We start from the raw sequence: 25,392 nt of genomic DNA, 5'->3' as shown, positions 1-25,392 counted from the left end.
TAGTCTACATGGAAGTGATGGCACACATGTGAGATAGCTGTATTAAATCCTTTGGTTCAATTCCAATTTCTCCCGAGGCTCACTATTATGTACATAGCAGGGCCACGGAGTATGTGGGTGCTACAAGCAGTGGGTAATACCTTTAGAGCAAATGTATCCTCAGGGCAAGAGGGTGACTAGACCCACTAAACTTAGTTTCTTCTGGACCTAAGGCTATATGCCTGCTGAGGTTCTAGTACAGTCTGTACCTCATTTCGCCCACGTTCAGATTAGTGGATTCTCATTCTCTAAAGATGCAAGTGATTATTCAGTGTTTTTCTTAAATAAGTTACTCAAGTCAAGCAAGATTAATGCCTTTCCTAAACTTCCATCTGGCAAGTACCTTTCCACAAAGCAATCAATCTATAAAAAATTAAAAATAGAAAACAGAAATCAAATAACAAAGTTAAAATGGACCATAAGATGTCAACTAACACTAATATCTTAAGTTTTCTTTTTAAAAAGTTTAAAGTTCTTTTCAGAAGAGCAGTTTGTATATGAACTGAAGTTATGAATTAGTCACGTACTAATTGAATGTGTTAAAACTTCATGTATAAACTTCATTAATATGTATAAATTTCATTTGGCATAACCTAGCACTACAGAAACCAAAATGCTGAGGGGAAGAGATTGGAAAATATAGAGGTACATTTCAGTCCTCTTCCAAAAAGCTGAGAAAAACTATAATTAGGAAACATTTGTCAGGACAGATACTTGCTCAAATTTTTTTTTAAATTTTTTTGATTTATTTATGATAGGCACACAGTGAGAGAGAGAGGCAGAGACACAGGCAGAGGGAGAAGCAGGCTCCATGCACCGGGAGCCCGACGTGGGACTCGATCCCGGGTCTCCAGGATCGCGCCCTGGGCCAAAGGCAGGCGCCAAACCGCTGCGCCACCCAGGGATCCCCTACTTGCTCAAATTTATGTCTTTTTGGGTTTCCATGCCACATGTTTTCAAATTCACGTGTTTTCCTCTCTAAACCAAGGAAATGTTTTCAGAGTAGTAAAAATTCTATGTAATATAAATAACCAAACTGACATGTAGTCAAGCCTCAGCAATATGGCAATGAGTTATTCTGATCTAAGCAATGAGTTTTTGAGAAGCATTAAGTTTTTCTTTCTTTTTTTAAGAAAGGGTTTTATTTATTTATTGGGTTGGGGGTGATAGAGGGAGAGGGAGATAGAATCCTAAGCAGACTATGCACTGAGTACAGACCCTGATGTGGGGCTTGATCTCACGACTCTGAGATCAGGACCTGAGCCAAAATCAAGAGTTGGATGCTTAACCGACTGAGCCACCCAGACATCCCAACTTTAGGCTTTCCTTATTCAGAGAATTTAACTTTATTTTTTTAAAGCAGTATAAGTGCTCTAAATTCTAAGCATTTCTGAAATATTTTATATCTTTCCCTGTATTTTGCTCAACAAATATTTATTCAACTTCTACTACATGCTAGATACTGCAGGTATGTTAATTTTGAGGTGTCTCTGAGTCACCCATGATGAGATGTCGAGGGGAGAAGTCTACACTTTGATATAGATCTGTGGGTCATCTAAAATGAGTGATAGTTCAGCATGTAAAAATGAGCAAGATCACCTACAGAAAGTGGAAGTTTAAATTTTACAAAATTTTTATTTATCTAAGTAATCTCTACACCCAATGAAGGGCTCAAACTCATGACCCTTGGATAAAAAGTCAGATTGCTCTTTCAACTGAGCCAGCCAGGCACCCCCAGAAAGTGAGATTTTAGACTGGGAATGAGTATTATAGAAATATTCTAGAGCCCATGCTCTCCTATCTAGCTAGCAGGCAAGTTTATTAAACTAAACTAAATTCAATAACAGCTGTGAGAAACCTAGCTCATTTCTTTTATTGGCCAATACTGCAGGCTATTATATTTTCTGCAGGCTATAGGGGGATGTACTCTGAGAGTATAGGAAATATCTGGAAGTTCATATGCATAATTAGTCCATCAAACCGAGAACTTGAAAAGAGAACTCACCTGGTTTCCTCTTTGATCTACAGATTCTTTGTAGCAGATGAGAAGAGGGCCAATGAGTCCTGAAGCTAGATCTCTCTCCAGATTAATGAAGCTTGAGTAATATCGGGTCAGGCACCGAGGATCTGATTTAGTTGGTCCATCTTCTACGGTCACTGTCCATTTATACTTGAATATCTCTCCCGGCAGAATTGGCATATCTTTCAAATGTTTCACACCTACCCACAAAATATCTTGATTAGAGTATAACAAGCCACATATTGGTAAATCATGTTGTTATTTCAAGGGCTTTACGAATTTTTATTTTATTTTATTTTATTTTATTTTATTTTATTTTATTTTATTTTATTATTTATTCATGAGAGACACAGAAAGAGAGAGGTAGAGACACAGGCAGAAGGAGAAGCAGGCTCCATGCAGGGAGCCCGACGTGGGACCCAATACCGGGACCCCGGGATCATGACCTGGGCCGAAGGCGGCGCTAAACCGCTGAGCCACCTGAGCTGCCCTACAAATTTCTGTGTACATGTGGAGTTTGTCAATAAATTGAAACTAAGTTTGCACCTAGTATAAGTTTAAGGTTCACACAATTGTTTTATAATAAAAGCGAGTTGAGGGATTCAAGTTATATTACAAATCTACAGGGATCAAAACAGTATGGTAGCAGCACAAAAACAGACATAAATCAATGGAACAGAATAGAAAACCCAGAAATGAACCCACCACTATATGGTCAATTAATCTTTGACAAAGCAGGAGGGAATATCCACTGGAAAAAAAGACAATCTCTTCAACAATGGTGTTGGGAAAACTGGACAGCCACATGCAGAAGAATGAATCTGGACCACTTTCTTACACCAGACATATTCAAAATGGATTAAAGACCTAAATGTGAGATAGGAATCCATCAAAATCCTAGAGGAGAACACAGGCAGCAACCTCTAAGGTCACCTATAGCAGCTTCTTATTAGATATGTCTCCTGAGACAAGGGAAAGAAAAGCAGAAATGAACTATTGGGACTTCATCAATATAAAAAACTTCGGCACAGCAAAGGAAACAGTCAACAAAACCGAAAGGCAACCTATGGAATGGGAGAGGATATTTGCAAATAACATTTCCGATAAATTGTTAGTATCCAATTGATAGAACTTATAAAAGTCAATCAACACCCCCCAAAAAACGAATCATCCAATCAAAAGATGAGCAGAAGACATGAATAAATATTTTCCCAAAGAGGACAGCTAGATGGCCGACAGACACATGAAAAGATGCTCATTGTCACTTATCATCAGGGAAATACAAATCAATACTATAATGAGATATCCTTCATACCTGTCAGAGTGGTTAAAATCAACAACACAAGAAACACCAGGTGTTGGCAAGGCTTCAGAGAAAGGGGAACCCTCTTACACTGTTGGTGGTTATGCAAACTGTTGCAGCCACTCTTGAAAACAATATGGAGGTTCCTCCAAAAGTTAAAAGTAGAACTCCCCTACAACCCAGCACCTGCACTAGTAGGTATTTACTCAAAGAATACAGACATAGTGATTTGAAGGGGCACACACACCCCAATGTTTATAGCAGCAATGTCCTCAACAGCCAAAATAGGGAAAGAGCCCAAATGTCCATTGACAGATGAATGGATAAAGAAGACATGGTGTGTGTGTGTGTGTGTGTGTGTATAAATAAAATGGAATATTACTCAGCTATCAACAAGAATGAAATATTGCCATTTGCAACAACGTGGATGGAATTAGAGGGTATTATGCTAAGTGAAATAAGTCAGAGAAAGACAAATACCATATGGTATTTCTCTCATATGTGGAATTTAAGAAACAAAACAAGCAAAGGAAAAAAAAGAGAGAGAGGCAAACCAAGAAAAAGACTCTTAATTATGGAGAACACACTGATGGTGACCAGAAGGGAGGTGGGGGGGAATGGGTGAGACAGGTGATGGGGACAAAGGAGGGCACCTGTTGTGATGAGCAAAGGGTGATGTATAGAAGTGTTGAAGCACTATATTGTGCACCTGACACTAATATAGCACTGTATCCTAACTGGAATTTAAATAAAAACGTAAAGGAACTAAATAAATAAGAACTGAATAAAAAGTTTATATCTTGATAATCTGTAATTCATTTAATTTTGTTCAAGGTACATTGTTTTCAAATGCCTTATAAATTTCTTATACAAAAAAAAGGTCAGGGGTGGCCCTGGGTGGCTCAGCGGTTTGCATCACCTTCAGTCCAGGGCATGATCCTGGGGACCCGGGATTGAGTCCTGCGTTGGGCTCCCTGCATGGAGCCTGCTTCTCCCTCTGCCTGTGTCTCTGCCTCTCTCTCTGAGTCTCTATGAATAAATAAATAAAATCTTAAAAAAAAGGGCAGTCCAGGAGATTTTTTCTAGTATGTTAGAATTGAAATGAGCAGGTCTGTCCACTATTACACAGAAACAATAGATAATAATATTATTAAATGTTTATAATAAATTAAAATCTATGAAGAAAAAAATCTCAAGTGCTTAAAAAATAGACCTCAAAACCAGAGTAGTAAGCTATAGTTGATAACCCAGTTGATCATGAGAATTTCGGGCATGAATATATGCCAAGGGACTGCTTACTGAACTTTTAACTCACATATTGTATAAAGAGGTGCAGTATCTAAAATATGCTGCAATGAACATAGAGGTGCATGTATCTTTTCAAATCAGTGTTTTCATTTTCTTTGGGTAGATATTCAATACTAGAATTATTGGATCATATGGTAATTGAATTTTAAATTTTTTGAGGAACCTCCATACTGTTTTTCATAGTGGCTATACCAATTTACATCCCCACCAAGAGTATATGCAGGTTCCTTTTTCTCCACATCTCACCAACACTTGTTATTTCTCTTCTTTTTTATTTTAGGCCTTCTAACAGGTGTAAGGTGATTTCTCACTTGGGTTTTGATTTGCATTTTCCTGATGTTTAGTGATGTGGAGCATCATTTCATGGGTCTGTTGGCTTTCTGGAGGTCTATTCTTTGAAAAAAATGTCTATTCACGTTCTCTGGCCATTTTTTAATTGGATTACTTATGTTTTTGGTGTTGAGTTGCATAAGTTCTTTATATATTTTGGACATTAACACTTTATCACATACGTCATTTGCAAATATCTTCTCCCATTTAGTAGTAGGTTGCCTTTTTGTTTTGTTGACTGTTTTTTTCCCTGTGCAAAAGTTTTTTAGTTTGATGCAGTCCCAATAGTTTTTTAAAAAGATTTTATTTACTTATTCATGAGAGACACACAGCACACACACACACACACACACACACACACACACACACAGGCGGAGACACAGGTGGGAGAGGGAGAAGCAGGCTCCATGCAGGGAGCCTGACGTAAGACTCGATCCTGGGACTCCAGGATCAGGCCCTGGGCCAAAGGCAGGTGCTAAACCGCTGAGACACCCAGAGATCCCCAGTCCCAATAGTTTTTGATTTGCTTTTGTTTCCCTTGCCTGAAACTCAACTCAAAAACACAAGAAACAATAAGGACTGGCAAGGATGTGGAGAAAAAGGAATCTTCTTGCACTGTTGGTGGGAATGCAAAGTGGCATAACCACTGTGGAAAATAGTATGGAGGTTCCTTAAATAATTAAAAATGAGATTCCCATATGATCAGTAATTCCATTACTGGGTATTTACCCAAAGAATATGAAAATACTAAATCAAAAAGATACATGCACCCTTTTGTTTATTGCAGCATTATTTACAATAGCCCAATTATGGAAGCAGCCCGAGTGGCCTTCAATACATGAGTGGATAAAGATGTGACACACACACACACACACACACACACACACATACACACAATGAAACATCACTGCATAAAAAGAAATAATCATGCCATTTGCAATGACATGAATGGAGCTAGAGGGTATAATGCTAAGTGAAATATGTCAGTCAGAGAAAAAAATACAATGTGGTTTCATTCATATGTGGAATATAAGAAACAAACGAGCAAAGGAAAAGAGGGAGAGAGGCAAATCAAGACACAGACTCTAACTATGGAGAACACACTGATGCTCACCAGAGAGGAGGTGGGGGGGAGTGTGGGAAATAGGTGATGGAGAGATAAGGACACTTGTCCTGATGAGCACTGGGGTGTCTTATGGAAGTGTTGAATCACTACATCATACACCTGAAACTAATATAACAGTGTATGTTAACTGTACTGGAACTAAATTTAAAAACTAATAACAAAAATAAAGTCAAAACAGCGTTGAGGTACTACTTTCCACCCACCAGATTGGTAGGATTCTTAAAAACGGTCAATGTCTAGGGGCACCTGGGTGGCTCATTCAGCTAAGCAAGCATCTGCCTTTGGCCCAGGCCATGACCCCAGGGTCCTGGGAGCAGCCCCGAGTCAGGTTCCCTGCTCAGGGGGAGTCTGCTTCTCCTTGTCCTCTGACTCTGCAGCTCCTCCTGCTTGTGCTCTCTCTGTCAAATAGATAAATACATAGTCTTAAAAAAAACTGTCGATGTCTAGATATCAATAATATGGGAAATTATACTTTCATATATGTGTAGTAGGAGTATGAATTATAACTTTATTTGGGGACAAAAGTGCGGCTATCTATTAAAAATAGAAACATATATCCTGTGACTCAAAAGTTCCAGTTTGAGGTCAGTGAACTTGAAGATAGGTCAACAGAATCTATCCACTTTGCAGACAAGATGGAGAAAGAAAATAATTTGATAAAAATATTAAGGCGTGTAGGACGATACCAAAATGTCATTCATGTAATTAGAGACTCAGGAAAGGAGACAGAGAATAGGGTAGAAAATTCTTTTGAAGAAATAATGACCACAATCTTTGCAATTTGTAAAACTAAGTTTACAGATCTAGGAAGATCACTGAATCCCAAGTAGGATAAACATGAAGAAAATCACAGCCAGGGAAAAGTAACGTATGAGGGGAGAATAATTCAGTGGAATGTTAATTTAGCTATTATGAAGGCCAGAAGATTGTAAAACAATATTTTCAAAGTGCTAAAGGGAATAAAAAGCACTCTCAGCACAGAGTTGTATATCTAGGAAAATTAACCTTCAAAAGTAAAGACTGTGGGACGCCTGGGTGGCTCAGCAGTTGAGTGTCTGCCTTTGGCTCAGGGCGTGATCCCAGTCCCGGGATTGAGTCCCACATCGGGCTCCCCAGAGGGAGCCAGCTTCTCCCTCTGCCTGTGTGTCTGCCTCTCTCATGAATAAATATAAATAAAGTCTTTTAAAAAAACGAAAGTAAAGACTGTGATATGCCTGTTTAAAGCAAAAATTATAGCATTTTTATGTGTAAAGTGTGTAGATGCAATACATATGGAAATGCTAGCATACAGGGTGGCGGGGTGATACATGTGCCTATCCAGTGCGTAACAGCTGGGGTCAGGACCACTACGATGTCCGTGCTATTGAGGCTGGGACCTTATGTAGACCTACAGGTAAGTAGGACTTAGTAAGATTGGTGTGACACTTACCTTTTGGCAATCTCCCTGTGTGCAGAGGAGTGACATAATTGATCCCATGAGGGTAGATGTTATATGGCCGGCTGGCTTGATTCTTAAATATAATCTGAAAGTATAAATGAAATAGAAGATCAGATCGTAAAACAACTCGGATCAACAGGAAGTGTGGCCTATTTCCTGAAAACAAAAGCTGCCTTATACCCGTATCACAGGGGTTTGTTCTTGCCATATAATTGCTCAGGCAGCAACTTTGCTTTTTTACTCGAGGCCCCTTTCCACTTCTTTACAGTTATTTCAATTGCTTCAGGAAGTATTTCTTGTACCCTCTCACCTTCATTGAAATCTGAAGGTCTGCTGAGGACAGTGTTTCCCCTCAGCTTTATTTCACCATTTGGGCACTAAATTCCCCAAGAGTGAAGAGGAAAACTGTGACGCAGGTGATAACATCCTCACCGAATGAGGAGGCATGAGCAGGAGGAAGGGTGGCAGTCAGCACTACCTGATCATATGAGGAAGGATGAAGAGCAGTAACATGGAGGCAACAGTTAAGAACACTGGACACACCAACCCAGTCTCCAGATCTGAGCTTGGCCATGATGTGAGGATATAAAACCAACTTCCACCTGCATTATTGTCTTAAAATCCACTCATTTGGTAAAACCCATTAAACAGCCTATATTCATTGTCTGCATTTAAGCAGCAGAATGACGTACAAGAAAAATCACGTAGCTCTGCAATCAGCCTTTTAAAATTCGTGATCACAAATCTCAAATGAGCACTCAAGCTACCTACCTATCATATTAGGTTTTCCTAGAAATTCACCTTCCTACTTATTAAGTTGATTAATTTTTGGTTTCAGATTCTCACTCTCAGGTGTTACTGTTTTCACCAAGAAAGGAACTTCCTTGCCCTCCCACCGTCAAATCTACCCACCTCCATGCATGTGAAAATTACTACTATCTAATGCCAACATCTCTTTTTTCTAGTAAACAATAAGTTTGCAGCATCTTCCATTTTAAAAACGTCCTTTTGGAGCAGAATAGAGAGCCACACAAATATCAACTAATTTTTGACAAAGAATCAGAAGGCAATAAAATGGTGCAAAGATAATCTTTTCAGCAAATGTTGCTGGAACAACCGGATAGCCACATGCAAAAAACAGAAAAACTAACCTCAAAGGAATCACATATCTACATACTTTTTAAAGAACTCTTCTGTATGTGATCAATATCTCTACTTCTCCATTTATTTATTTAATCATTTATCTACATCAGTAAAGATTCATGGATATTAATCAAATACTACTTTACTTTGTTGCTCCAGTTCTTCCATCGCAGCCATTAGCAGCTCTGTCAGTTGGCTCCTATGTTCCTTTGGCATTGTCCCACTCTTTTATTTTTCTGAGTACTTTCTCACTATATTAAAAGTTCATACTGATGTCTCCAACTCTAATCCAGAATCACATGATTTATTCTAGCCTAATTATATTATGACCCTCTCCAACAATGAGAAATCTGGCTCTCATCAAGTGTCATCCATTTATTTAATCTTCAAAGAATAACAGTTTTATTTCTTTCCAATCTGAAAGCTTTATTTTTCTCCCTAAAACACTGGCTAAGTTTTTTAGTAAAATACAAATACAGGTGCGTTTTATCCTGATCTGTAACAGGAGGATTCTGAATTTCACCATAAGTATGATGGTGACTATAGGTTTTCTGCAGATCTTTATTAGGATAAGGATGTCCCTTGCAATCCCTATTTCTTATGTCTTTTTATTATGTCTTACTTATTTTCTACATATAAGATCATGTCATCTGCAAATGAAGATAGTATTATTTCTTCCTTTCTAATCCGATGCCTGTAATTCCTGTTTTTTTTTTTAAGATTTTATTTATTTATTCATGAGAGACACAGGGAGAGGCAGAGACAAAGGCAGAGGGCGAGGCAGGCTCCATGCAGGGAGCCCCATGTGGGACTTGATCCTGAGTCTCCAGGATCACGCCCTGGGCAGAAGGCAGATGACCAACCACTGAGCCACCCAGGTGACTCCTAATTCCTATTTTTGTTTTGTTCGTTTTACTTACTGTGCTGGTTTCCAATACAATATTAAATAGAAGTGACAAGAGTAAACTTAATTTTTTTCTCAATCTTAGGGAGAAAACACTCTTTCACCATATAATAAATTTTCTTAGATGTTCTTCACTAAGTTAAGGCCCTTGTCTTCTGTTGCTAGTTCAGACTTTTTCTCATCATGAACGGGTAGTGGATTTTGTCAAACTGTATTTCTCTACCTGTTACACAGTCATGTGCTTTTTGTTTTTTATCTGATTAATATGGTGTATTGCCTTAATGTTCATATATCCTGGGATAAATCCCACTTGATCATGGTGTATATTCCTTTTAAAGTGCTGCTAGATACTAATGTGTCGTGGAAGGCTTTTATGTCTATATTCATAAGGGATATTGGACTACAGTTTTCTTTAACACTTGAGACTTGTCCTATGGCATAATGTATGGTCTGTCCTGGATAATGTTTTATGTGCACTTGGGAGGAATGTATATTCTACTGGGAGGTGGAACAGTCCATCCACTGTTCTATAGATGTCTGTTAGGGACCAGTTGATTTATAGACAAAGGAAATTAGCCATTTGTCAATAACTGTTGAATCTGAATGATGGGTTCAAAGACCTTTATTTTATTCGTTTTTAAAGATTTTATTTATTTATTAATGAGAGACACACAGAGAGAGAGGCAGAGACACAGGCAGAGGAAGAAGCAGGCTCCATGCAGGGAGCCCAATGTGGGATTTGATCCTGGGACTCCAGCATCATTCATGGCCTGGGCTGAAGGCAGACGCTAAACTGCTGAGTCACCCAGGGATCCCCAAGATGTTTATTTTGTTATTCCACCTGTAGGTATGTTTGAAATTTTTCATGTAAAAAATAATCCTCGCATTCTTACATTGATAGAAAAGTTTAATAGGATTCAAGATGTCCAAGGCTAACTTTAATTAAAAAATGAGGTAGATCTGTATATCTTGATGTGAAATGATATTCAAGATATATTGTGAACTTTAAAAAAATCAAGGTACAGAATAATTTACATAGTGCTCCTGTTTTTGTTTAAAATATGGACATAACACATATATTTATATGCTATTTCTAGAAGAAGATATTAAAACTGACAGTAATGATTGCCTATCAGACTATGGGATTAGAAGTCTAGGAGGGAGAAAAATTTGCCTTTCACTATATACATATTTACCTTTTGAATTATTTTCACTGGATAATTCAAAAATAGGTAAATAAAATTTAGAAAGAAAAATTGAAGGATAGGTAAAATGGTTTTTTTGGGATAGCTAAAATGTTAAATACAATCAGGAAAGACTTACTCTACAAATAATCAAAATATAGGACAAGGTTGCAGTCATCAAGACAGTGTGGTAACAGATCAATTTAAGAAAGCAGGGATCCCTGGGTGGCGCAGCGGTTTGGCGCCTGCCTTTGGCCCAGGGCGCGATCCTGGAGACCCGGGATCGAATCCCACGTCGGGCTCCCGGTGCATGGAGCCTGCTTTTCCCTCTGCCTGTGTCTCTGCCTCATTCTCTCTCTCTCTCTCTGTGACTATCACAAATAAATAAAAAAATTAAAAAAAAGAAAGCAGATTTTAGCAATTTAGTATATCATAAAGAAGACATTTTTAAATTAGTGAAGAAAGGGTCAATTGTGTCAGTCAGGTCTCATTTGGGGAAATACATATTTGACACTATATACTACAACCAAAAGTAACTTCCAGAGCAATTAAAACCCTTACTGTAAAAATAAAACTAGAAAAGTAAAAGAATAAAATATAATAGACTATTTTTTCTAAATATTTTATTTATTTATTCATGAGAGACACACACACACAGAGAGAGAGAGAGAGAGAGAGACAGGCAGAGGGAGAAGCAGGCTCCATGCAGGGAGCCCGATGTGGGACTCGACCCCGCGTCTCCAGGATCAGGCCCTGGGCTGAAGGCGGCGCTAAACTGCTGAGCCACCCGGGCTGCCCTATACTCACATTTAAAAAACAAATTTATAATGTATATTTATTTGTATGACATTTATAATTTTTAGAAAATCATATCCATTAGAGGCAAGGGTGAATTAAGAAGCTTTTAGAAACTCAAAATTCTCCAGACTCTGTCTTCTTACTCAACCTTACTTCTCTTCTTCAACTTACCAGCAGTGTGTCTCCAACTTCTCCATAAAGTAAAGGTCCCAGGATTCCTGATTCATACTGAATAGCTTCACGAGTCTTAAATGTCTCATCTGTGTATGCCACAAATCGGACTTTTTTGTACTTCTTACCAATCCGCTGAGGACCATTGTTCAAATACAGATTTTTATGACTTCTGCATGAGACATAAATAGATGAGATGTTGGGATGGAGAATTCTAGGTAGAGGACAGGTGACTAAAATCCATCTCTAAAACAGCTGAAATTACTTAATTGATGGAAAGGAGTGAGAAAAATACAAGTATCCCTGATGCTTAGCTATGTTAGCAATGCTTATATTATTTGATTCTATACCGGTACCTAACTGTAAACACGGCTTGAGAATTTGTTGTTTTGAATCATTGAAAATAACCTTTTGAAAATGAGGAAGAATTAGTATCAAGAGTTAAAAGATGCTTACCTATCATTGGGGGTGGGGCCTGAGGGAGCATAGTCCCAGTCCTCCTCCTCAGCAGCAATATAGTGGACCCAAGTTTTAGGATGCTTCTTGGCAACTGAGCGGATTTGGATAAAGGGAGAAGAGCTGTCGTCATCAAAGCTAACTACGTCCATGTCAGAATCATAAAGACCATCATCATAATCTTTATCTTCATTATTTTTCATGCGCAGCTGGGGTTCCTCTGGGCAGCTATCTACTTTGACATAAGCTTCCATACCATCTGGAGTCGGACAAAACAAACAATGTTAGGGTCCTATAAGACTTCCTTGCTTTAACTTCTACAACTTCATGGTCTCTCATTAAGCCTTCAAGGCCCTCTCCTAAGTGTTCCCTTCCCCACACCAATACCCTTATCTTGCCACTCTCCTAGAGAAATCACCTCCCCCGTAGTACCCACCATTTCCCTTCTGCCTAATTATCCTCCAATGTATGTTTATCCCTTTTTCAAGACTCACTCATTTGTTCTTGGAATATATATGAATATTTCCTTTCTGGAATTGACTGTGAACCTATCACTCTCCAACTCCCTGATTATAAACAAGCAGACTTGAGAAACTGTGTATTTTCAGCATGTGGATGCCTAGGTCAGACCAACTCTCCATTCTGGCAGTTACCTAATGATTTCTATATACGTTCCATTGAATATGATACAAACCATTGATTTAGTAAGTTTATTAGGAAATATGTCAGTGTAGATATATATTTTAAGACATTCCAAGTTCATAAAAACATGAAAAGGTAAAACTTAAGAGTTAGGGAAATATATGTGATATACTTTAAGAGCATGTCTGTTTGTGACTAGTTGTAAGCCCTACAGCAAGTCTATTCAACAATGTCAATCTCATCTTTGGCTTTATAAAATGTGGATTATAATAATTTCCACCCAATCTATGCCATACAGCTATTGTGAAGATCAATACTAAAAAGGCAGACTTATTTACTGGATGATGGGGAATAGGATAGATTTCAGAAGCAGCAAAGAACTAGTTTGGGATTCAGGCAGCTTTAAACATTATTCATTCTAGATCTAAAAATGAAAGGTTTTGTCTGTGGTCCAATAAGACAAAGCATTTTTCTGAAAAATGAGAATTAAAATCAGTGGAAAGAAGTCAAAATAATAAAGCAAAACATAAGTAAACTCCTCAAACTAGATAACAACCAATCTGCATACAAGCAAATGACCTATTCCTCTGTGCCTATAGGATCAACTTCCTTTGTTCCCTAACATCTTGTTAAAATTCCCATAAATGTCATGTAACAGATGAGGAAAAGAGGTCCCTATTCTTCATCACTACAGAGGACTATAAATGAAGCCACCCATAGAATCTAAGGGGAAAATGGTGGACGCAAGGCAAGATCAAATCTCCTCTCCAAGGCAACTGGGGAATCTGAAGACAGGGTTGATGCAAGAGGGCCAGAGCAGACCAGTACTCTTAGACACACAACATGAGGCCTCCTTGACATTTCTCCCCAGCAGCCCTCAATGCTGCAACAAAGACAATGTGAAGAGTTAGCAGAGCGAATCTACGAGAAGGAAAATGGGCTGCGACGGTCACGTTACATGAGCTTTCAGCTTGTAGCTACAAATGAGGTCACGTTAACAGGAATTTGAAACTGCAAGTATTATCGTCACAATTTACTTACACAGGACCTTCAACCCTTTGCAAAGTCCTCATTAAGACATCTTTGCAGACCTCACATCATGGTTTACATGTGCTCACCAACTTCCACTGCCACGCTGCTTCTCCCCATGTCCAGTGTCCCCGAAAGGCTCTGTGTTTGCCAGGTCTCTCATCTCCTATGAGGTGTCGAGGGAGTGCCTCCGTGTACACCAGTACATGGTTTCATAGTGAGAACTGCAGTATCCTCTTGTCTGGACATCACTACTGCTAGCCTGCAGTCCTTATGGCTACAACCTAGGCAATGCTGAGCTTTTTTTTATTTCCTTAAATTTCTCATACAATGTATCTTCAGCTATGACCTGCAATCCTTCTCTCCATAGTATTGAAGGCTAGTAAATGGGATCTGGCCAGGAAATCTATGATATACTGTCCTCCCCACTTTCACCACCTCATTTGTCCCTAAAATGTCTCCCCTCTGCTATTACAGGCATTTAAGCTGAAAATTCACCAGTACTACTAACACTCAAGCGCTCTTACATTCAAGGTGAAATCTTATACTGGATAGTGGACAGTAAAAGTAGACCTGAATATTTATAATACACATTTTTAGGATCAACAGATATTACCATGTTGATGGGAAGGGATATGACAAAACAGTAGAAACTGGCCAAGGTCCATCAGGAATGTCTGAGCAGTAAGGAAAGTAATTGGTGAGATCTCCAAGGAGGCCTGGCGGTGGTTCCTCACAAGAAATGTGTGACCTTCGAGAAAAATTGAGTGCACTTCGGGGGTGGTGCCCATTCCAATCACATGCCAATAGACTGATCTCTTGTGACACACAGTAAGACCTGTAACATAGGAGTGAGAGAGTTATGGTCAAGAAGTAGACAATTTGAAATGGAAAACACTTTCTAGGATAGGATGGACAAATTGACCTTCTAATTTTATTATGGACTTGGAATCAAACTTTCTAAGAATGCTGGCGTACTGCCAAACCAATAGCTCTTACCAATGTCATCAATGAGTGCCATGCTGCTAAATCCAATGGACACTTTTCAATCATCTGCACCCGGTGACCACTCATTCCTTCCTGAAATTCTCTTCCTCCCTTGGCCTTTGTGCCAACACCCCTCTGGGTTTTATTTCCCTATGGTTTAGATAGCTCCTTCTTCTGTTTCCTTTCCTGACCCTTCATTAAACAATGGACTACCTAGGACTCAGCTCGAGACCTTATTCTCTTGTTAATCAATATTTTTTTCTTTTTTTTAAATATATTTTTTTCTTTGAACAATGTCAAAATTATGCAAGTGAGAATTATTCTTCTCACCATTCTCATTTCTCACATCCATTCTGACGCTAATCATGGCACTATAATGAATTATACTAATATTTATTGAGCACTTGTTTTGTATCAAGCACTATCCAAACTGTTTTACAAGTTTTAACTCATTCAGCTCCAGTAACGATCTGAATGGAGAAGCTATCAAGGAGAGGAAACTGATGCCCAGAGAGGTTAATTAACTCACTCAAACTGGAACCCAAGCAACTGTATGTTTAAATCGTACACTGTGAACTACTAGGGCACAGCTGTCTCATATTTTGGCTCCTGAAGCTTTCAAATATACATATTTTTCACCATTATTAGTGCCCACTATCTTAATCCAAGCTAGGTACCACTGTCTCTTGTCTTTGTCTCAAGTTCAAACTCTCTAGTAAGGCCTAGAATGCCTTGAATGGTATTGGCAACTGAGGTCTCTGTGTGGGACATGCCTTTGTATGGTGCCTTCACTCCCAGGTGAAGCTTTAACATCTTCTTTTTGTTCTCTGAAATTCCACAATTGTGATTTTGTGTGGGGATCTTTTACAATTTATCTTGCTGAGAAATTTGAATATGAAGACTCAAATATTTTCATCCTTAATACTTTCTTCTATCATTTCTCTGAATTTTAAAATCCGCTTTAGGGGCACCTGGGTGGCTCAGTGGTTGAGCGTCTGCCTTCAGCTCAGGTCATGATCCCGGGCTCCTGGGATCAAGTCCCGCATCAGGCTCCCCGCGGGGAACCTGCTTCTCCCTCTGCCTGTGTCTTTGCCTCTCTCTCTGTGTCTCTCATGAATAAATGAATAAAATCCTTAAAAACAATCTTTTTTTTTAAACAATCTGTTCTTAAAATGTATTCTCAATCTCTTTTTGTTTTATTTTCTGGGAGATTTTCTCTATTGTAACTACCTTCTATTGAGCTTGACAATTATATTCTGATTTTTTTGTGAGCATACTCTTGGTTTGATTGTTTCTTTTTATCATAGAAATTGTATTATTACTTTATTGATTTAGTATCTTCTTGAACCTTTATGAAAATACTAAGTAGATCATTTGACAAGTTTTTTTTAAAGTGTTATCTCTTCTTGTTCCAGAATTATTATTTTCTTTGTTTATGTTGCATATCCCTTTCATGTTTCAGGTTTTTGTTCAGTATTTGTTCATCCTTGGCTGCCCACCTATATTTAAGCAAAACGAAAGAGAAATCTGTGAGCTCTGTATACATGGGCAGGCCTGCATTTATAGGTGACTAGAAGAGGAATCTGTCACTTTAGTTCAAGGCCCCACCAGAGGCCAGCAGTCAGTGGGCTTTCCTCTGGGGATACAGAGCTGCCTGAGGAGAACCAAAGAAGAGAGCCCTGGTGGTGAATGCAGAAGACCCTCATGATTCTTTCTTGTTTTTAAATTTTTACTTATTTATTTATTTGAGAGAGAGAGAGAGAGAGAGAGAGAGAGAGAGACTGACTATATGCGCAAGAGAGCCCGCACTCATGCACATGTGGAGGAGGGAGCAGAGGGGGAGTAAGGGGTCTCCAGCAGGGTCCCCACTGAGGGCAGCGCCCAAAGCAGGGCCCAGTCTCCCGGCCCTGAGAACATGACATGAGCTGAGACAGAGTCCGAGGCTAACGGACCGAGCCCCCCCGCAGGCACCCTGACCCTGAGGATCCTTGAGCAGGTGTGTACCTACCTGGCAGAGACCTGTTTACATAGCCATTGATGGTGTGCAGCTCATGCTGGGCCTCAGCCTGTGTCAAAGACGCATTTGTTTCTGAGTGCCAACTTTTCCCTGATGAAAGAGGAGGCGAGGACGTAAGCGTCTGGGTCCCGAAAGCCCCTCCTTCTGTCCTCCCGCCGTCCCGTGGGGCTGAGACTGAGGACAGTCACTTCCTCTGAAGCATGTCTCAGCACAGTGGGCCTGGGTGACCTGCCCTCAAGGACAGGAGGAGAAAGGGACAAGACAGTGACCTCAAGGCAGACATTTCTTGCTCAGACTGATCAGCTCTCCCTCCATCTGTCCGTGACCATCGATGGGAAGGGATGACGGCAGATGAAAGGCAGGAGAAGAGGGGGCAAGAGGGCGGAGGAGTAGGGTCCTCAAGTCACCTGTCCCCACCAACTTACCTAAAAAACCTTCAAATCATCCTGAAAATCTACGAATTCGGCCTGAGATTTAAGGAGAAAACAGCTGGAATGCTACAGTGAGAAGAGTTTGCGCTTCTATCAAGGTAGGAAGACGGGGAAAAATAAATAAAAAAGCATCCAAGGGGGAGGGGTCCCCGAGGAGCTGGGCTGAGGCTGGGGGGAGTGTCCCCAGGACAGGAGAGCCCCGTCCCGGAGGAGCAGGAGCTGCACCAACCTTCCCGGGAGGAAAGGGGCCTGCAGGGGGTTGGAGCAGGACCCCAGGAGGGCGGGGATGCCCTCGGGCTCCCGGGGACACTAACAGACACCTGCGCCCCAGGGAGAGTGCGCCGAGCTCCCTAAGGGCTGCAGTGTGCACGGCGGGACCCAGAGCAGCTCGGAGGGGCTCAGGCGTAGGAAGAGGCTCCACGGAGGGGGCTGCAGGGCGGGAGCAGCTCGGAGGGCTCGGGGGCGGCTCCGCGGAGGGAGCTGCGGGGCGGGAGCGCAAATCCAACAGCGCAGGCTCCGGAGCACTGGGCGCAGGGACACAGCCCAGGATCCGGCCTCCCCCTGGGACCGGCGGAAGCCAGGAGGGCCCAGAAAAGCAAGGACACTCTTGCCGCCGGGGGCCCGAGCTATGTAGATCGCCCCCCACCCCAGAACATCCAGGAGCTGCTAGAGTTACTGATGGAGCTGACTCCAGGGCTGGAGAGCTGGCCGCCAGCACTCTTGTTGTTCCTCCTGGTGTCACCTTTTCCCTGGGAGTGAGCGGGGTCGCCAGGGAGCAGGGGCATCACAGGGCCAACAGCTCCCACTGAGCCATGCACCTGGCAAGGGTCGGGGCAGCTCCCCCAGGTGCACACACGTGAGAATCAGCACAGCAGGCCCCTCCCCCAGAAGACCAGCTGGAAGGACAGGGGAAGAGCAAGTTCTTGACCAAGCAGCCCTGGAAAGTTCCAGGGGAAGCCGAGGGATTTACAGTACATGGAATCAGAGGATACTCCCCCCCCCTTTTTTTTGTTTTCTGTTTGCTTCCCCCTCTTTTTTTTCTTCTCTTCTCTTTTTTTTCTTCTTTTTTATCTTTTTCTTTTCTTTTTTCTCTTCTCCCTTTTTCTCCTTTTCCCAATACAACTTGTTTTTGACCACTCTGCACTGGACAAAAGGACTAGAAGGAAAAACTCACCACAAAAAAAAGAATCGGAAACAGTCCTCTCTCCCACAGAGTTACAAAATCTGGATTACAATTCAATGTCAGAAAGCCAATTCATAAGCACTATTATACAGCTACTGGTGGCTCTAGAAAAAAGCATAAAGGACTCAAGAGACTTCATGACTGCAGAATTTAGATCTAATCATGCAGAAATTAAAAATCAATTAAATGAGATGCAATCCAAACTAGAAGTCCTAACGACGAGGGTTAACGAGGTGGAAGAACGAGTGAGTGACATAGAAGACAAGCTGATGGCAAAGAGGGAAACTGAGGAAAACAGGAAAACAATTAAAAGATCATGAGGATAGGTTAAGGGAAATAAATGACAGCCTCAGGAACAAAAATCTACGTTTAATTGAGGTTCTCGAGGGCGCCGAAAGGGACAGAGGTCCAGAATATGTATTTGAACAAATCATAGCTGAAAACTTTCCTAATCTGGGAAGGGAAACAGGCATTCAGATCCAGGAAATAGAGAGATCCCCCCTAAAATCAATAAAAACCGTTCAACACCTCAACATTTAAGAGTGAAGGTTGCAAATTCCAAAGATAAAGACAAGATCCTTAAAGCAGCAAGAGACAAGAAATATCTAACTTTTATGGGGAGAAATATAGATTAACAGCAGACCTCTCCACACAGACCTGGCAGGCCAGAAAGGGCTGGCAGGATATATTCAAGGTCCTAAATGAGAAGAACCTGCAGCCAAGAATCCTTTATCCAGCAAGGCTCTCATTCAGAATAGAAGGAGAGATAAAGACCTTCCAAGATAGGCAGAAACTGAAAGAATATGTGACCACCAAGCCAGCTCTGCAAGAAATATTAAGGGGGACTCTGTAAAAGAAAGAGGAAGTCCAAGGGAACAATCCACAAAAACACTGACTGAATAGGTGTCATGATGACACTAAATTCATATCTTTCAATAGTAACTCTGAATGTGAATGGGCTTAATGACGCCATCAAAAGGCACAGGGTGTCAGACTGGATAAAAAAGCAGAACCCATCTATTTTCTGTCTACAAGAAACTCATTTTACATGTAAGGACACCTACAGCCTGAAAATAACAGGTTGGAGAACCATGTACCATTCAAATGGTCCTCAAAAGAAAGCAGGGGTAGCCATCCTTATATCAGATAAACTAAAGTTTATCCCAAAGACTGTAGTGAGAGATGAAGAGGGACACTGTATCATACTTCAAGGATCTTCCAACAAGAGGACCTAACAATCATAAATATTTATGCCCCGAATGCGGGAGCTGCCAAGTATATCAAACAATTAATAACCAAAGTTAAGACATACTTAGATAATAATACACTTATACTTGGTGACTTGAATGTAGCGCTTTCTACAATCGACAGGTTTTCTAAGCACAATATCTCCAAAGAAACAAGAGCTTTAAATGATACACTGGACCAGATGGATGTCACAGATACCTACAGAACTTTACATCCAAATGCAACTGAATACACATTGTTCTCAAGTGCACATGGAACTTTCTCCAGAATAGACCACATACTGGGTCACAAATCAGGTCTTAACCGATACCAAAAGATTGGGATCGTCCCCTGAATATTTTCAGACCATAATGCTTTGAAACTTGAACTCAATCACAAGAAGAAATTTGGAAGAAATTCAAACATGTGGAGCATCCTGCTAAAAGATGAAAGGGTCAACCAGGAAATTAGAGAAGAATTTTAAAAATTCATGGAAACTAATGAGAATGAAGACACAACCATTCAAAATCTTTGGGATACAGCAAAAGCAGTCTTGAGGGGGAAATACATTGCAATACAAGCATCCCTCAAAAAATTGGAAAAAACTCAAATACACAAGCTAATCTTGCACCTAAAGGAACTGGAGAAAGAACAGCAAATAAAACCTACACCAAGCAGAAGAAGAGAGTTAATTAAGATTCGAGCAGAACTCAATGAAATAGAGACTAGAAGAACTGTAGAACAGATCAACAAAACCAGGAATTGGTTCCTTGAAAGAATTAATAAATAGATAAACCATTAGCCAGCCTTATTAAAAACAAAAAAGATTCAAATTAATAAAATCACTAATGAAAAAGATCACCAAAAAAAAAAAAAAAAAAAAGAAAAAGATCACCACCAATACCCAGGAAATACAAACGATTTTAAAAACATATTATGAGCAGCTATCTGCCAATAAATTAGGCAATCTAGAAGAAATGGACACATTTCTGGAAAACCACAAACTACCAAAACTGGAACAGGAAGAAATAGAAAACCTGAACAGGCCAATAACCAGGGAGGAAATTGAAGCAGTCATCTAAAACCTCCCAAGACACAAAAGTCCAGGGTATGGTGGCTTCCCAGGGGAGTTCTATCAAACGGTTGCAGAAGAATCAATTCCTATTCTACTAAAGCTGTTCAGAAAGATAGAATGAGACGGAATACTTCCAAACTTGTTCTCTGAGGCCAATATCATCTTAATTCCAAAACCAGAGAAAGACCCCACCAAAAAGGAGAATTATAGGCCAATATCCCTGATGAACACAGATGCAAAAATTCTCAACAAGATACTAGCCAATAGGATACAACAATACATTAAGAAGATTATTTACCATGACCAAGTGGGATGTATCCCCGGGATGCAAGGCTGGTTCAACACTCGTAAAACAATCAATGTGAAAAAAAAAAAACAATCAATGTGATTGATCATATCAGCAAGAGATAAGACAAGAATCATATGATCCTTTCAATAGATACAGAGAAAGCATTGGACAAAATACAGCATCCGTTCCTGATCAAAACTCTTCAGAGTGTAGGGATAGAGGGAACATTCCTCAGCATCTTCAAAGCCATCTACGAAAAGCCCACAGCAAATATCATTCTCAATGGGGAAACACTGGGAGCCTTTCCCCTCAGACCAGGAACAAGACAGGGATGTCCACTCTCACCACTGCTATTCAACATAGTACTAGAAGTCCTAGCCTCAGCAATCAGGCAACAAAAAGAAATAAAAGGCATTCAAATTGGCAAAGAAGTCAAACTCTCCTGCTTTGCAGATGACATGAGACTGGACATAGAAAACCCAAAAGACTCCACCCCAAGATTGCTAGAACTCATGCAGCAATCTGGCAGTGTGGCAGGATACAAAATCAATGCCCAGAAGTCTGTGGCATTTCTATACACTAACAATGAGACTGAAGAAAGAGAAATTAAGGAGTCAATCCCATTGACAATTGCATCCAAAAGCATAAGATACCTAGGAATAAACCTAACCAAAGAGGTAAAGGATCTATACCCTAAAAACTACAGAACACTTCTGAAAGAAATTGAGGAAGACACAAAGAGATGGAAAAATATTCCATGCTCATGGATTGGCAGAATTAATATTGTGAAAAATGTCAATGTTACCCAGGGCAATGTACACGTTTAATGCAATCCCTATCAAAATACCATGGACTTTCTTCAGAGAGGTAGAACAAATCATCTTAAGATTTGTGTGGAATCAGAAAAGACCCCGAATGCCAGGGGAATATTAAAAAAGAAAACCATAGCTGGGGGCATCGCAATGCCAGATTTCCAGTTGTACTAGAAAGCTGTGGTCATCAAGACAGCCTGGTCCTGGCACAAAAACAGACACATAGATCAATGGAACAGAAGAGAGAATCAAGAAGTGGACCCTCAACTTTATGGTCAACTAATATTCGACAAAGCAGGAAATGATATCCACTGGAAAAAAGACAGTCTCTTCAATAAATGGTGCTGGGAAAATTGGACATCCACATGCAGAAGAATGAAACTAGACCACTCTCTTGCACCAGACACAAAGATAAACTCAAAATGGATGAAAGATCTAAATGTGAGACAGGAGTCCATCAAAATCCTAGAGGAGAACACAGGCAACACCCTTTTTGAACTTGGCCACAGCAACTTCTTGCAAGATTCATCCATGAAGGCAAGAGAAACAAAAGCAAAAATGAACTATTGGGACTTCATCAAGATAAGAAGCTTCTGCACAGCAAAAGAAACAGTCAACAAAACTCAAAGACAACCTACAGGATGGGAGAAGATATTTGCAAATGACGTATCAGATAAAGGGCTAGTTTCCAAGGTCTATAAAGAACTTATTAAACTCAACAGCAAAGAAACAAACAATCAAATCATGAAATGGGCAAAAGACATGAACAGAAATCTCACAGAGGAAGACATAGACATGGCCAACACGCACATGAGAAAATGCTCCACATCACTGGCCATCAGGGAAATACAATTCAAAACCACAATGAGATCCCACCTCACAGCAGTGAGAATGGGGAAGATTAACAAGGCAGAAACCACAAATGTTGGAGAGGATGTTGAGAAAGGGGAACCCTCTTGCCCTGTTGGTGGGAATGTGACCTGGTGCAGCCACTCTGGAAAACTGTGTGGAGGTTCCTCAAAGAGTTAAAAATAGACCTGCCCTACAACCCAGCAATTGCACTGCTGGGGATTTACCCCAAAGATACAAATGCAATGAAACGCCGGGACACCTGCACCCCGATGTTTATAGCAGCAATGGCCACGATAGCCAAACTGTGGAAGGAGCCTCGGTGTCCAACGAAAGATGAATGGATAAAGAAGATGTGGTCTATGTATACAATGGAATATTACTCAGCTATTAGAAATGACAAATACCCACCATTTGCTTCGACATGGATGGAACTGGAGGGTATTATGCTGAGTGAAGTAAGTCAATCGGAGAAGGACACACATTATATGGTCTCCTCATTCATTTGGGGAATATAAAAAATAGTGAAAGGGAATAAAGGGGAAAGGAGAGAAAATGAGTGGGAAATATCAGAGAGGGAGACAGAACATGAGAGACTCCTAACGTCTTGTTAAGATCTTGTAGTAAAGGGCGCAGCGATTTAGCACCGCCTGAAGCCCGGGGTGTGATCCTGGAGATCCGTGATCAAGTCCCACGTGGAGCCTGCTTCTCCCTCTGCCTGTGTCTCTGCCTCTCTCTCACTTTCTATAAATATATTAATAAATCTTAAAAAATAAAGATCTTTTTGTAAACGAACAAGGGGTTGTAGAAAGGGCTGGGGGTGGGGGTGACTGGGTGACGGGCACTGAGGGGGGCACTTGATGGGATGAGTACTGGGTGGGATTTCATTCTGTTCGCTCACTGACTCATTTAAAAGGGAGCAGATGGGGGGAATCCCTGGGTGGCGCAGCGGTTTGGCGCCTGCCTTCAGCCCAGGGCGTGATCCTTGAGACCCAGGATCGAGTCCCACGTTGGGCTCCCTGCATGGAGCCTGCTTTGCCCTCGGCCTGTGTCTCTGCCTCTCTCTCTCTCTCTCTGTGTCTCTCATGAACAAGTAAGTAAAATTTTTAAAAAGAAAAAAGAAAAGGGCTCTCAGTTCCTGCGGCTCCCAATCGCTTCTTCACACGGTAGCCGTGGAAACTGAAGCAGCTGAGAGCTTTCCCACGACCTCCCTGAAGTTCACAAGAGCGAGCGCACTGGGAACACTGTCCTTGCACAGCCATCTCGCTGAAGGTGCCCCTTCGTGCCAAGAACACCTACCCCAGACCAGAAGGAGAAGGAACAACTGAACTTGGTGTGAAGGTGCAGACAGGCTTTCTAGGCAAAGGTAACAGCATAAAGAAGGGTCTGGATGCAAGAGAACAGGTGGCACTTCTCAGCGCATCGCACGGTGTGTTCCGGCTGCCTGGGCCTGTGTGGCGAGGCCGGACAGACCAGTGGTAGCAGGGGGCCGGCGGCGACACTGGCCAGGAGATGCAGAAGCGGCAGTGTGGGAAGACAGGACGGCAGGGGTGACTGTGTGGTTGCTTATACGACAGTCATGGTACAAGCAGGCGGTGCAAAAATTCCGACACTACTGATGACCTACTCTGCACCATGTAATGTTCTAAGTTAGTAAACGTATTATTTTATAAAGATTTTATTTATGTATTAGAGAGAGACAGAACAAGAGCAGGGGGAGGGAGAAGCAGGTTCCCTACTGAGCAGTCCCCCCCTCACCCAAGATCATGACCTGAGGCCAAGGCAGGTCCTTAACTGACTGAGCCACCCACATGCCCCTAAGCTACTAGATGTAAATCGCTTACTTCATTCCCACAAGTACCCAATGAAGAAAGTACCATTATTTCAATATTCAGTTTGAGCAAACTGAGACCCACAGATGTGTAGTGACTTGCCAAAGTAACTTAAAAGGAAGACTGGGTGACGGGCACTGACGTGGGCACTTGACAGGATGAGCCCTGGGTGTTATTCTATATGTTGGCAAATTGAAGACCAATAAAAAATAAATTTATAGAAAAAAAGGAAGAAAGGAAGAGAACACAGGCCTACTCATAGAAGCAGACAGGACAATGCCTGTTGCCGGGAGCGGAGGGGTGGGGGAAATGGGGGATTATTGTTTAAAGACCACAAACTTCAGTTTTACGATGAATAAGTTCCAGGGACCGACTATACAGCCGTGATAACTCTAGTTAATAATACTGTCTTGAACATGGAAAATATGCTAAGGGAGTAGATTACAGCCGCACTCATCACACACAAACTTAGGAGATGGACATGTTGATTTAGCCTGACTATAGCAACCATTTATTATCTTTTCTATATCAGATCATCATGTTGTACCCCTTCAATATGCACTTTTATTAAAATTCTCTTAAAAAGGGATCCCTGGGTGGCGCAGCGGTTTGGCGCCTGCCTTTGGCCCAGGGCGCGATCCTGGAGACCCGGGATCGAATCCCACGTCGGGCTCCCGGTACATGGAGCCTGCTTCTCCCTCTGCCTGCGTCTCTGCCTCTCTCTCTCTCTCTGTGTGTGACTATCATAAATAAATAAAAATTAAAAAAAATAAGAGGAAAATCTTTAAAAAACTTCTCT

At 41.0% G+C, this 25,392-nt stretch overlaps 1 protein-coding gene across 2 annotated transcripts in view; it reads right to left on the bottom strand.

Annotated features, from left to right (window-relative positions):
- The window catches only part of F8 (coagulation factor VIII), a 148,733-nt gene that overhangs the window by 79,140 nt on the left and 44,201 nt on the right, over positions 1 to 25,392 (bottom strand). For both annotated transcript variants that reach the window (XM_072818167.1, XM_072818168.1), the window contains exons 6-11: positions 16,887 to 16,985; positions 14,508 to 14,729; positions 12,221 to 12,479; positions 11,765 to 11,936; positions 7,556 to 7,649; positions 2,045 to 2,259 (exon numbers count right to left, since the gene is read on the bottom strand). In XM_072818167.1, the coding sequence (XP_072674268.1) occupies positions 2,045 to 2,259; positions 7,556 to 7,649; positions 11,765 to 11,936; positions 12,221 to 12,479; positions 14,508 to 14,729; positions 16,887 to 16,985 (1,061 nt within the window). The remainder of the gene's footprint in view (positions 1 to 2,044; positions 2,260 to 7,555; positions 7,650 to 11,764; positions 11,937 to 12,220; positions 12,480 to 14,507; positions 14,730 to 16,886; positions 16,986 to 25,392) is intronic.

The sequence above is a fragment of the Canis lupus genome, chromosome X (assembly GCF_048164855.1).
Source record: "Canis lupus baileyi chromosome X, mCanLup2.hap1, whole genome shotgun sequence".
Lineage (NCBI taxonomy): Eukaryota > Metazoa > Chordata > Mammalia > Carnivora > Canidae > Canis > Canis lupus.
This window is presented reverse-complemented; position numbering and strand designations above follow the sequence as displayed.